The 12255-nt window shown below is 35.1% G+C and overlaps 1 protein-coding gene across 2 annotated transcripts in view; it reads left to right on the forward strand.

The window, feature by feature from the left end:
- Positions 1-12255, forward strand: part of LOC148876117 (phosphatidylserine decarboxylase proenzyme 3-like) — a 110492-nt gene that overhangs the window by 51567 nt on the left and 46670 nt on the right. The window contains exons 12-14 of one of the 2 annotated variants that reach the window (XM_088966148.1): positions 2034-2145; positions 8366-8466; positions 10061-10108. In XM_088966148.1, coding sequence (XP_088822274.1) covers positions 2034-2145; positions 8366-8466; positions 10061-10108 — 261 coding nt within the window. Of the gene's footprint in view, positions 1-2033; positions 2146-8365; positions 8506-10060; positions 10109-12255 lie in introns of both variants that reach the window. The other variant, XM_088966147.1, reaches the window with a different exon arrangement.

The following is a 12255-nucleotide window of genomic DNA, read 5'->3' on the forward strand; positions in this document are numbered from 1 at the left end:
AAGCAAGGTGAGAGAGGCAACTGGCTGTCATTGTATCATGTTATTTCATTTGAGATATCTATCCTAATCGAGTCTATTGAAAGAAAAAGGAAATTATTCCCTGCTCATTTCTTCTTCATCTTTGTTCTTACTTTTTGGTTACTCCATCACCGTGTGTTCAATATTGAGCTCATCAGAAGTAGTCTTGGCAACAGGATTGTCTATATCAGAAACCATAATCCTCTTAGGCTTCTGTCCATAGAAACCACTCATGGCTACTCAGTTGTTCTTTGTATAATCTTGCATCTTTTCTGGTAAGTGGGCTTTCAACAATTCTCACTCGCCAGTATTTTCATTTCTTTAAATTAGTTGTCTTTCGTATAATCTTGCCCTTTGTTTTGTTCTTTCAATGTTTTGGTACAAAAAGAAGAAAAGGGTTGAGTTTGCAGAAAATGTAGTTGATTCAATTGGAAAGGGATAGGATCTTCTAAGAAAAAAAAGCAAGAAACTTTGTAGGTTAAGTTGAGCTTATAGATCTGAGAGCCTCAGTCTCCAAGGAATGTTTGCAAGTCTCATGACTTCATACAATGGAATTCATGCGGATCATGTGATGACCTGCTCCTATTGATTCCTGTAAATTCTTGGGATTAGGTAATAATAAATATCATTTTTGTTTCTCAGATATGAGAAAAGAAAGAAAGAAAAAGAATGTCAGTCTCATTGTCTTCACCTCCAAGTTCTCTTCTGTACCCCCAAGTATTTCTAGTATTGCCTTTTGCCCCAGAAAAAAACCAGATTATACAGATTGACAGTTGATATTTTTGTAAGGGCAACAACTGAAGTTTATGCCTCTCTATATTAAGGCAGAAGGCATAAGGCATAAGGCATATGTGTTATGTTTGAGCCTTGAATCCGTAGCCCACCACAAACGCCCCCGCGGTGGTATGGACCCGATCCATATTTATCTTATAGGTCCGATCCGAATAAGAAGAGTTATGTATTTTTGGGGGTTTTCTCTCTTGTATATAGAGCCTTAGTCTTTTGAGAGACGAGGGGGATGTTGGGTGTATTTGGGGCTTAGGGTTTTCTGTGAGGGCACAACTCTGTATTTCTTCTCCATTACCAACTTCATAGTGGATTTCTGTTCCTCCTTCGCCCGTGGACTTAGGCTATAAGCCAAACCACATAAATCTGTGTGTGTTCTCTGTGCTTGTTTCTCTTTATCTCTGTTTTACTTTCTTTTTGAGTGCCATTCAAATCTGTTTTCTTGGGTTTTTCCGCAACAATATGCCTCATGCTATTTGAGTCATAAGCCTTGTAAAAACACCATGAGGTCATTGAGGCAATATGGTTTGGCCCCACCTTGCCTTGAGGCATATGCCTCTCCACCTCACCTCTTCACCCTTTAAAATCATGCATGAAATAATTAACATACCCCCTATAAAGCTGCATGGAATTGTACAGACAGATGTAGCCCTTGGTATTGGTGGTTCTGGTAAGGTAACTTCCTGCAGAATATGAAACATCCAATGCAACAGTGCCAAAAACACTTGTATAATTTGTTTCTACTAGATTATCATCCGATTACACCGTTTGCACAAGTGTTTTTTTTTTCTATAACTATTTAAGTACAGGAGTTGAGTTAATAGCTTTCTATTTGTGTCTGGGCTAGGTAACATGTGACTTCATATCAATTTTGTAAGTTATGAGAGGAAATAAAAACTGTCTGGCCTATTCCATGATATGATCAACTTTGTTGTTATTGAGAGAACAACAAAAGATATGCTTGTTGAGCTTAAGTTGTTAGTAAATGCATTACACAAGTTTCATGTATTTCAGACAAATTAGTCTTTTCATTGTTGTGCTTATATGCCACTAATTGTGGTACTATTTTTGTTATGGTTAGAGATTACCTAGTAATATAAAAGGGCGGTCAGTTAACGTATTCCGTAATTCTTATGAAATGTTATATAACCTTTTCTTTCTAATTCTCATCTATTAGTGATTCCATTTGCTGGTATTTCTAAATTAATAGTTTTGTCACTTCATACTAGGTTTTTGACCGGAGGACAAAGAGGCTAGTGGAAGAACTAATTGATGGAAAGATTGTTTTATCAATGAGAGCCATATATCAGTCAAAAGTAGGGCTTGGCCTTATTGACAAAGGTACAAATAATTCCATGATTTTTCTTTTTATTTTGTAAAGATAAAAATTATTTAGTAGTAGTTAGGGGTGAGGAAATGGGTAGGTTCTACCTGGAACCAAATAGAACCAAAGCTCAAACTAGCCTTGAACCGACCCTACCCAATCAATTACTTGGTAGGGTTTGATTCCAAATTCTTGGAACCGACCCCCACCCATGCCAGTTCCAAGGTCGAGGGGTTTAGCCTACCCAGACTAGCTTGGATAACCGGTCTTGGAGCCAAACTTGCCTTGAAATAAATCCCAAAATACTTTGAGGATGTGAGGATTTAAACCCAAGCACTCATGGTTACAAAGACCATGGTCTCACTTGACCATTGAGTCACTTAAGTGGTTTGATCATTTTTTCTTCAATTTAATATTTGAATGTGTAAAGTAAGTAATGTAAAAGGTAATATTTACAAAATTTAAATTATAATGATAAGTTTTGATCTATAATTTTTTTTATAATTAAATTTTGAACTATATATTAATATATTATGATAATCTATAAATTAAATTACTCGTTTAATTTTTTTGATAGTTAACTGGGAATCATTTCATTAATACAGACAACTGTCCAATGAGGAATAAAAGGGGTAAGGTTACCCCAAAGAGTACAGAAATTATAGATGAGCCCGGTACTAGGGGTGCTCATTATACAGTTCAAACTACAAAGCGGTTTGGTTCGGTTTGAGAATTTTCTAAATTGCGGTTTGCGGTTTCGGTTTGGTTTATTTTATTTTATAAACTGAACCAAACCGTAAACCGTAAACCGAAATTTTGTATACATATATATAATATGAATATATGATATATAAACATTATATATAATATATCTAAATGGAATGCAATATATAATGAACTCTTTGTTTTATAATAAAATAATAAATAAAGGTTTTAAGTTTTAATTTTTAGGGGAGTTATTTGGGCCTTCTAATTGGGTTAAGCCCAAAAGAACCATAGAATGGTCCAAAGTCCCCATACCAAAACGGTTTGGTTCGGTTTAGAAATTTCTCAAACCGTAATTTACTGGTTTGGTCTGAGATCTTCTGCAAACCGCACCAAATTGAACCGTGAACACCCCTACCCGGTACAGTTGTTCCCTATCAACCCCTTGACTAGCTAGAGAATCTGCTAGCACATTTGCGTCCTTTGGAACCCATTGAAAAGTTACAGTCATTCCCCTTGATAACCATTTGATTTTCTTAACCCTTCTCAGTAGATCTAAGTTGCCTTCTTTACATCCTTTAGTCAGCTAACCACCACTTGAGAGTTTCCTTCAACAACCAACCTTTATAGATTTAACTCTTTTGCTATTTGACCCCAACACAGGATAGCAAGCAGTTCAGCTCTAGTGGAATTTCCTAGGCAATAGGGCCCAAGAAGATAGCTAATATATTCCCTTTATCCCTAAAGAGACCCCTCAATGCCTGAAGGGCCTGGTTTACCGAGGTTGCTCCCATCAAAATTAAGTTCTATAAAAAAATTACTCAATTTAATCAATAAAGTTAATATAAGTTTTGAACTGTTATTATTATTGTTATTATTATAATTGAAAATCAAGTTTTTAAAGAACATGCTCCATTTTTATTGGTGGGGTGGGGTGGGTAAAGAATAGGACCCAAGGGCAAACCCTGGAATCACCAAGGTGAGTACTAATCTTGGAACTTCCCCCTATAGGTAGGTTCGAGGTTCTACCTTGGAACTGAACCGACCCATGCTTACCCCTAGTAGTAGTTGTTGATTGTATCACAAGAAATAGACTGCATTAATGATAGTCATTCTAATTAAAAGGATTTCTTTTCTTATTGACTAAAAAATCTTGTTGTTCTAGTTGCTAAAAGTATTCTTATATGATATTGTAGAGACGATGGGCCGAATGGCCCATATCCCACAACTTATGTTTTAATTTGATGTTTATGTTTTGTTCTGTTAATGGGCCTTTTTCTTTATGGGCTTATTAACATTAGTTTATGTTTATGTTTAATTAGCTTGCCGCCCAACTAAGGGCTTACTTGTAAATTCTAATAGTTAGTGATTAATCTCTAATGAAAAGGATTAGGGAAAAGAGGAGCTGAATGAACAACTCTTCTCTTTAACCCTTTCTTCTCAATCTTTATCTTCTCTTCTCTTCTTGTTGTCTCCTTCTGTTCTCCCTTCTTAATTCTTTTGGGACTATTTTTCATCTTGGTATCAGAGCAGGCCCCTTTTCCCTTTTTTCCTTTTTTTCCCATACACATTGTGTATGGAGAGCTAAATCAATGATTGTTTGAAGAAGACACTCAGCCCAATTGGTAGTGGTTTCTTGGAGAAAAGAAGATATCATGTTCATCATTTAAACAATTTTTGGATTTTTTGCCCAAAACCCTAATCAATTGGAGAGTTCTGATTGCGGGTCTCACGGGAGGCTTCATCTTGAAGATCGAACCAAGCATAGCTCAGTTCTATGAAGCCTACAGGGAGCGGCTGCTATTTCTCTATTTCTCCCAGGTATCGGGTAAGACGCAGTTGTGCTGTTAGGGAACTGTGAAGGTTGGTACTTGGTATTTCTATTTTTTGAGCACAAGTATGTGCTAGACTTGCTCTCTGAAACAAGTAAAATGGGTGCAAGACCGGTTACTACCTCTATTGATACGAGTCACAAGCTTTCTGCCTCTGATGGGGAACTATTGAAGGATAGTGCTTTAAAGGTCACTAGGGAAATTGCTATATCTATGTATTACTCATCTTGACATTGCATATGTTGTTAGATGCATTAGCCAGTTCATGCATGCCTGGAGATACACATGGCAATAGCGGAGAGGATTTTATTTTACTTGAAGAGTACTCTAGGCAAAGGTATTCTTTTTGCTAAGCATGGGCATATGAAACTGGAGGCCTATATAGATACTGACTGAGCAGGTAACATTGACGATAGGAGGTCAACTTCGGGATATTGTAGTATGGTTGTAGGTAATATTGTTTCTTGGAGAAGGAAGAAACAATCTATGGCTGCTAGATCTTCAACTGAGGTAGAGTATGGCTCATGGAGTTTCAGAGTTGCTTTGGATTCGATCCCTAATGAAGGAATTGGGTGTTGAGTATGACAGACCACTGATGTTGTATTGTGACAATCAGGCCACCATTAACATTGTTCACAATCCTGTACAACATGATAGAACGAAACACATTGAAGTTGACAAGCATTTCATTAGAGAAAGAGTGGCTTTTGGGGAAGTTTGTCTACCTTTCATTGCATCTGAAGAACAGTTAGTTGACATTTTTACCAAAGGAGTCTCCTAGGCCAAGCTACAACATGATATAGGCAAGTTGGGCATGATTGACATCTATGCTCAGCTTGAGGGGGAGTGTAGAGAAGATGGGCCGAATGGCCCTTAGCCCACAGCTTATGTTTTAATTTTATGTTTATGTTTATGTTTTGTTCTGTTAATGGGCCTCTTTCTTTATGGGCTTGTTAACATTAGTTTATGTTTATGTTTAATTAGCTTGCCGCCCAACTAAGGGCTTACTTGTAAATTCTAATAGTTAGTGATTAATCTCTAATGAAAAGGATTAGGGAAAAGAGGAGCTGAACGAACAACTCTTCTCTTTAATGCTTTCTTCTCAATCTTTGTCTTCTCTTCTTGTTGTCTCCTTCTGTTCTTCATTCTTTTAATCAGTTTTCTTAATTCATCTGGGACTGTTTTTCATTTGATATATAATATTATTTTGTTTTGGTTATTGGTTTCATAAGACAATTATAGATACCAGATGAAGATGAACTTCCTCATATTTATAGCTTACATCACAACCATATTTAGCTTGTCTATTTTTCTGGTCAAAATATAGTCATGTAAGAACAACACAATGTGTAAGAAGAGAACACTGTGCATCATAATTTAGGTTATATTCTCCACAGCTTCTTTAAGCAAAATAAAACTAGTGAAATAGTTGTGCAATCAATTATATCTCTGTCATAGATGAAATATTCATTGTGAGGGTGATCATGGGACAAGTTTGGTTGTGCTTTGCAACTATATAGGGCAATAGCCTGGGCTTGAAGCCAAGGCCACTGAGCTGGGCTCATTAAATAGAAAATATAGTGTATATATAACATCCTATATTATATAACATATAATAATATAAAAAATTTATGGTATACTCTATATAATATAAATATTATATATAATGTGGGTTCAACTATGATACTGGAAATGCATGATATTAGAAACACTTGTATAACCAATCAACTAACATGAGACATCATAAAAGTGGTAACCAATCAGGTGGCATTCATCAAAATTCATGGGGTGTTTTGATTGGTTGAAGTTCTTTTAGTTGCTAGTTAATATTTTATTACTTGAAAAATATTTTATGTTTTATATTATAAAGTAATTAATCTATTCTTTTGTTTTTATTTTTTAATTCTTTTTTATAAATATGTTATTTGAAATATTAAATAGAAATTATTAATGGAATAATTTATATTAATATACTGTATTATATTAATATAATATACTAATATGTTATTTTATTAATGTACATTAGTCGACATAATAGGAAAAAATGTCTTTTTTTTTGTTATTTGGACTGATTTGGTCAACATTTCCGAAATATAGGAAATGTCGACCGAAATAATGTAATTTTTATATTACCATCCATTTTCATGTCGGTGAGCCTCGATATCGACATATGTCGGGCGACATTAGCGAAATGTTGCAACATTTGAAACCATGCTTTTAAATCTTTAATATATATATAATTGAGTGGGGCGGCAAGTCACCGATTCCACTCTTTCTCTGAAATTCTTTCTCTTCGTTCCTTTCTCTCTCTCTCTCTCTCTCTCTCTCTCTCTCATTCTGTGGTTTCTTGTTGAAATTCTCATCTAGACTAGGACTGATCTCCGTCCCTACTAAACAAGTAAGGGGAAGATTAGGGCCTTGGTTCTGATAGGATTGCTGATGATCGTTTTGAAGTCTTCTTTTTATTTTGAAGTCTTGTAGTTGGTGGAGTTTCTTAGTCAGTAGCCATGTTTTCTCTCAGGTGATATTTTATCACCTTCCTTATGTAATCTTCTTTTTATTTTATGAAAATTTTATTTTACTTTTCAAAAAAAAAAAATAGAGGATGATTCCATGGTTGTGGTTGGATGGCTGATGGACAATAAGAAAGCAACTTGGGAATACAGGATGGGCTAAAGAAGATCAAATGGCTGACTAGGAACATGGAAGTAAAAGTTCAATGGGTGCAGAGATCAGCAAATAGGCTATCTGATTCTTTAGTCAAATATGGGGTTAACAAGGTTTCTTTGTATTGGACTCAACTTTAGTTACTTACTGTATACTTGGGGGAGGTAGCACTCACTACCTATACAAAGAATTGCTTGTAACTCTGTACATTATGATTTGATTATAAATAGAACTTATGTGTGTGTGTGTGTGTGTGTGTGTGTGTGTGTGTGTGTGTGTGTGTGTGTGAACTACAAATATACCCACCATACATTAAAACTTAAATATTTCTACATTTATGAATTACCATTATGTGGTTATAATTTGTAGTAATCTTATACCTCCCTTAATCACAAGTTATAAATCTAAAAACAAATAACTATAATCTGGTAAGTGAAAATCCAAATACTTCAAGTGACTGCAAGTTGAGTTTAAGGAATCAGTCACTTGACTCATAAGACATGCATATTTTGAGTTATCTCCGTTATGTGTTTCCCAATGCTTGGAAGTGGAGCAAACTAGGCCACTTGGGGGAGTTAACACGATGGCTTCCTGGGGCATTGGTTATGGGACACATAACCATTTCTTTTGGAATTTACTCATCCTGCACTTCAATTTGATAATCAAGATATCTAATTTGGAGACTGGAAAATACCAACAAAATGTGTCAAAATAAACCTAGTTGTGAATATTGGTTTATTCAAGCAAGAGTAGAAAAAGGTAGATCCCATGAATCAATTTTTCCTGTGATAAAACAGTGAATCAAGGTGCAATCTATAAAAAGCCTTATCAACTGAATTTCAGCATTTTACTATCTTTGGAAATATGCCAACTTTTTTAGGAGGTCATTCTGAAATCTAAAAGAATAACTGAAAGAAACTAGCAGGGTAACCTAGTTGTATTCTTGAAACCTGCTGATGCTATTTGTCTACTATTCTAATATACTTTATTTACTGTTGTATGGGATGCAATCTGATGATGCTTTGGGGTACAGGGGCTAAAGAACTTTTGCAGAGCATCTCTGAGAAACAAGGAAGGCGGATGAGTTCAGTTGAATCTTCTAAAGATATACGAAAGTTCATTGAATTTTTCAAGGCATGGTCGTTATTCTTAGTGCTCTACATATGGAAAGCAGTATTCACGATTCCTTTTTTTTTTTTTACAAACAAAATTCATGATGTTGATCAATACATACCAATACTTTCTATATAAAGAGTTCTATACAAAAATACCTTGTAAAATTTCCTATCATGTTTGAACTTTGATCTTTTTTAGCCTTGTAGAGTACTTTCCCATTCAGTATAATGTTACAACATACAGACTGTATTTAAAAAGTAAATGAAGTAGTCTGAATCTTTTCAGTTGATGCATATGCATGGTTACTGGTGTGTTTTGTTGTATTCAAGTAATTTGATTTGTCTTAATTTTTTATTGAACTTAAACATCTCATTCATTCGCAGCTTGTATATCTTATCATTAAAGAACTCATAATACAGTGAATACTGACATAAGAAGTTTATGTGAGAGGATTTATACATTACTTGCATTTTATAGTAGAAGTTTAAACATCATTAGTTCAGAATTTTGAAGAATTATCTACCTAAATATACTTAACTTATTGAAATGAGTTTATAACCTTTGTTGAAGAGCTTGACGGTGTCATTGCATTACGCCATTATCTTCATAAAAAAGGCAACGGACTTGGATAAGGGTGAAATTACTAGGTAAAGCATACCCATAGCATTCTTCAGCATGAAGTTTATCTAGAAAGGAAGAAAATTTTGAGAAAAAGAAATGATGCATTTTATGGTCAATGGGTAAATATCACCCAGAAGAGATGCAAATAAATGTCACTTGGTAACAGGAAATGTTTTCCACGTTAGAATCTCCCGAGTGTGAACTAGCTGGTTTGAATAGAGAGAACATCCAGTTTCAGGGGTGCCAAGAATGATTCGACCCCTATTAAAGATATGTACAATTACAGGAAAAGAAAATAAAAGAATATATGTGAAGTACAAGGTACACCAGGGACTATACTAGTACGATACATCAAGAGACTCTCCACACTGAGTCCTTGAAAAAGAACTTGTGTCTCATATTCTTAACATCTTTAACTGAAAGTTATGAACAATGAAAATTCTTGGCAACAGAAATATTATCTTCTAAAACGAGCTCCCAAAATGAGCATTTAAGGCTTGAAAGTATCACTCAGCATCTTTGCTCTTGTTCTTATTTATCTTGAAATTAACTGGAAAAAAATCTTTTACCTTCACCACTAAAGCATTTGAAAGGTACCCATGGGGGGCTTCTATTAGTTGTGAAAAACTATAAATTTAAATGGTTGCATTTTAATGTGGTTGATGATCTATATATTTTTCCTTTTCTATCTCTTACCCTTTTTGGTAGAGGATAACCATATAATCTGTTTTTGCAAAGGCATTTAGTTTGTCTTGAAGTTTGGAAATAACTTCCAATAGCATCTTTTAAGTTCTTTTTTGATGAAAAGATTAAAGTTTCTTCACTTGATTTCTTCGCTTAAGAAACTTTCAAGACTTGCTTGTTGTTGCTAATGTAATCTTAATATCTTTTGAGACTTAGATTTGCATCCTTCATATATTTGACATGCAAATGCTTGTTGTAATGATCAAATCTTAGTTTCTTCTAAAGTTGTTTAATTATGAAATTACAGGATCAAATCAAAATTGATGAGATGAAGCATCCAATAGAACATTTTAAGGTAAATCCTTAAGTTGGTAATGTTAGTTATGTTACTGCGAAGCATCTCAGGAATTAATGGACATAAATGAAAGTTTATATATAAGCATTAATGAATATATGGATCAAGTTGGCTTACTTTGTTTTCTTTTTTTTTTTTTTTTCACTCTAAGCAAGTCTGTGCTGCCATTGAATTTTATCTTTATCCATGTTAGAAATTGCCTTCTTTGCCTCTCCTTGGAATGGTCTCTCTACTCATTGCCTTTGTCTGGATGTGAGATTTTTTTATCAAGGATCAAAATATTGATATGATACTACCGATACGGGGTGTAGTGCCAATGCATATTCACCTGTATAGCATTGAATTGGTGCATATCAAACTGATACACAGATACATATAGATGTGATATTTATTTTTGAATTTCAAACTTTGTGTCATAAATCTCTTTATTAAAAAACAAATTTCAGGGCTAGTGTGACTTGAACCCAACTTGCATACATTCAAATTATGCCCTAGACCACTAGACCAACTTATCATCTCATGCAAACAATTGAAATAAAATAACTTTCATTTAATTTAGTTGAAAATTACACCTATAGTAATTCAGATAATGCAAGAAAAGAAGAAAAGAGAGGAAAAGAAAGAAGAAAGAAGTTTCAGCAATAGGTTGTGGAAGAAGAAAAGAAGGGAAGAGAGAAAAGAAGAATCCAAACCTCTCTCTCTATTCCCCCTTTCATCACTTTTATTAATAATTATAAGTCTGGGTACAATTACTTGGATGCCCTTAATGGGGGTGGCCAGCACTAAAGAAATAATTAAAGAAAATAAAAGAAGGCCCATAAGGCCCATAGCTAAGAAACATAACTTTTAAATACTACTTAGAAGAAATAAAGAACACCAAGGCCCATTCTCACTACACTCCCCCTCAAGCTGAGCATAGATGTCAATCATGCCCAGCTTGCTTACATAATGTTGAAGCTTTGCCTTTGGGACTCCCGTAGTTAGAAAATCTGCTAGCTGCTCTTCTGATGCGATGAAAGGTAGGCACACCTTTCCTGAAGCCACTCTCTCCCGTATAAAGTGCCTGTCTACCTCAATGTGCTTAGTTCTATCATGTTGAACTGGGTTATGAGCAATGTTAATAGCAGCTTGGTTATCACAATACAACATCAGTGGCTCGTCACATGAAACACCCATCTCATTAATGAGAGATCTAAGCCATAACAACTTAGAAACACCATGGGCCATAGCTCTATACTCTGCCTCAGCTAAAGATCTGGCAACCACTAATTGCTTTTTGCTTCTCTAGGAAACAATATTTATGGCTACCATAGCACAATATATGTGGATCTCCTATCATCCACATTTCCTACCCAATCAACATCTGTATATGTCTTTGGGAGCATGCATGAACTGGCTGATGACACTCACAGCATATGAAATGTCTAGACGAGTCATACATAAATAAAGCAGTTTCCGTAATAATCTCTAAAACACTCCCTTGTCATCTAAAAGTTTTCCATCATTAGCTAAGAGTTTATGATTCACATCTAAAAGTTTTCCTTCCTTGGACCTAGCAACCTCAATGCCCAGAAAATACTATAACTCCCCTAAATCTTTAATTTCAAATTCAGAACTAAGGAACTTCTCGAGAGCACTAACTTCTCCTGTGTGTAGCCGAACTGAATAAGAGCAGCCCTAAATCTGTCAAACTAAGCACATGGAGATTGTTTCAAGCCATAAAGTGATTTCTTCAATCTACACACCTTACCCTACATTTCCTTGCCATATATACCAGGAGAAAGGGACATATATACCTCTTCAATGAGATCACCATTCAGGAATGCATTCTTAACATTAAATTGATACAGAGGCCAATCATAGCTCACTACTAAGGATAAACGAACTCTCACCGAAGTTATCTTAGCAACTGGAGAAAATGTCTCAGTGTAATCTATCCCATACACCTGAGTATATCCCTTGGCAACAAGCCGAGCCTTATACCTCTCAATTGACCCATTTGCATGATACTTGATAGTGAAAACCCACTTGCCCCTAACAGGTTTACCTCCCAGCTGGCAAGTCAGCAATATCCCAAGTATTGTGTTTATGAAGGGCTTCTATTTCAGTAGTCATAGCATCCCTCCAATCTGGTGTTGCTAAGGCTT

This window comes from Nelumbo lutea, chromosome 1, assembly GCF_056320005.1.
Source record: "Nelumbo lutea isolate HS-2025 chromosome 1, American lotus-T2T, whole genome shotgun sequence".
Lineage (NCBI taxonomy): Eukaryota > Viridiplantae > Streptophyta > Magnoliopsida > Proteales > Nelumbonaceae > Nelumbo > Nelumbo lutea.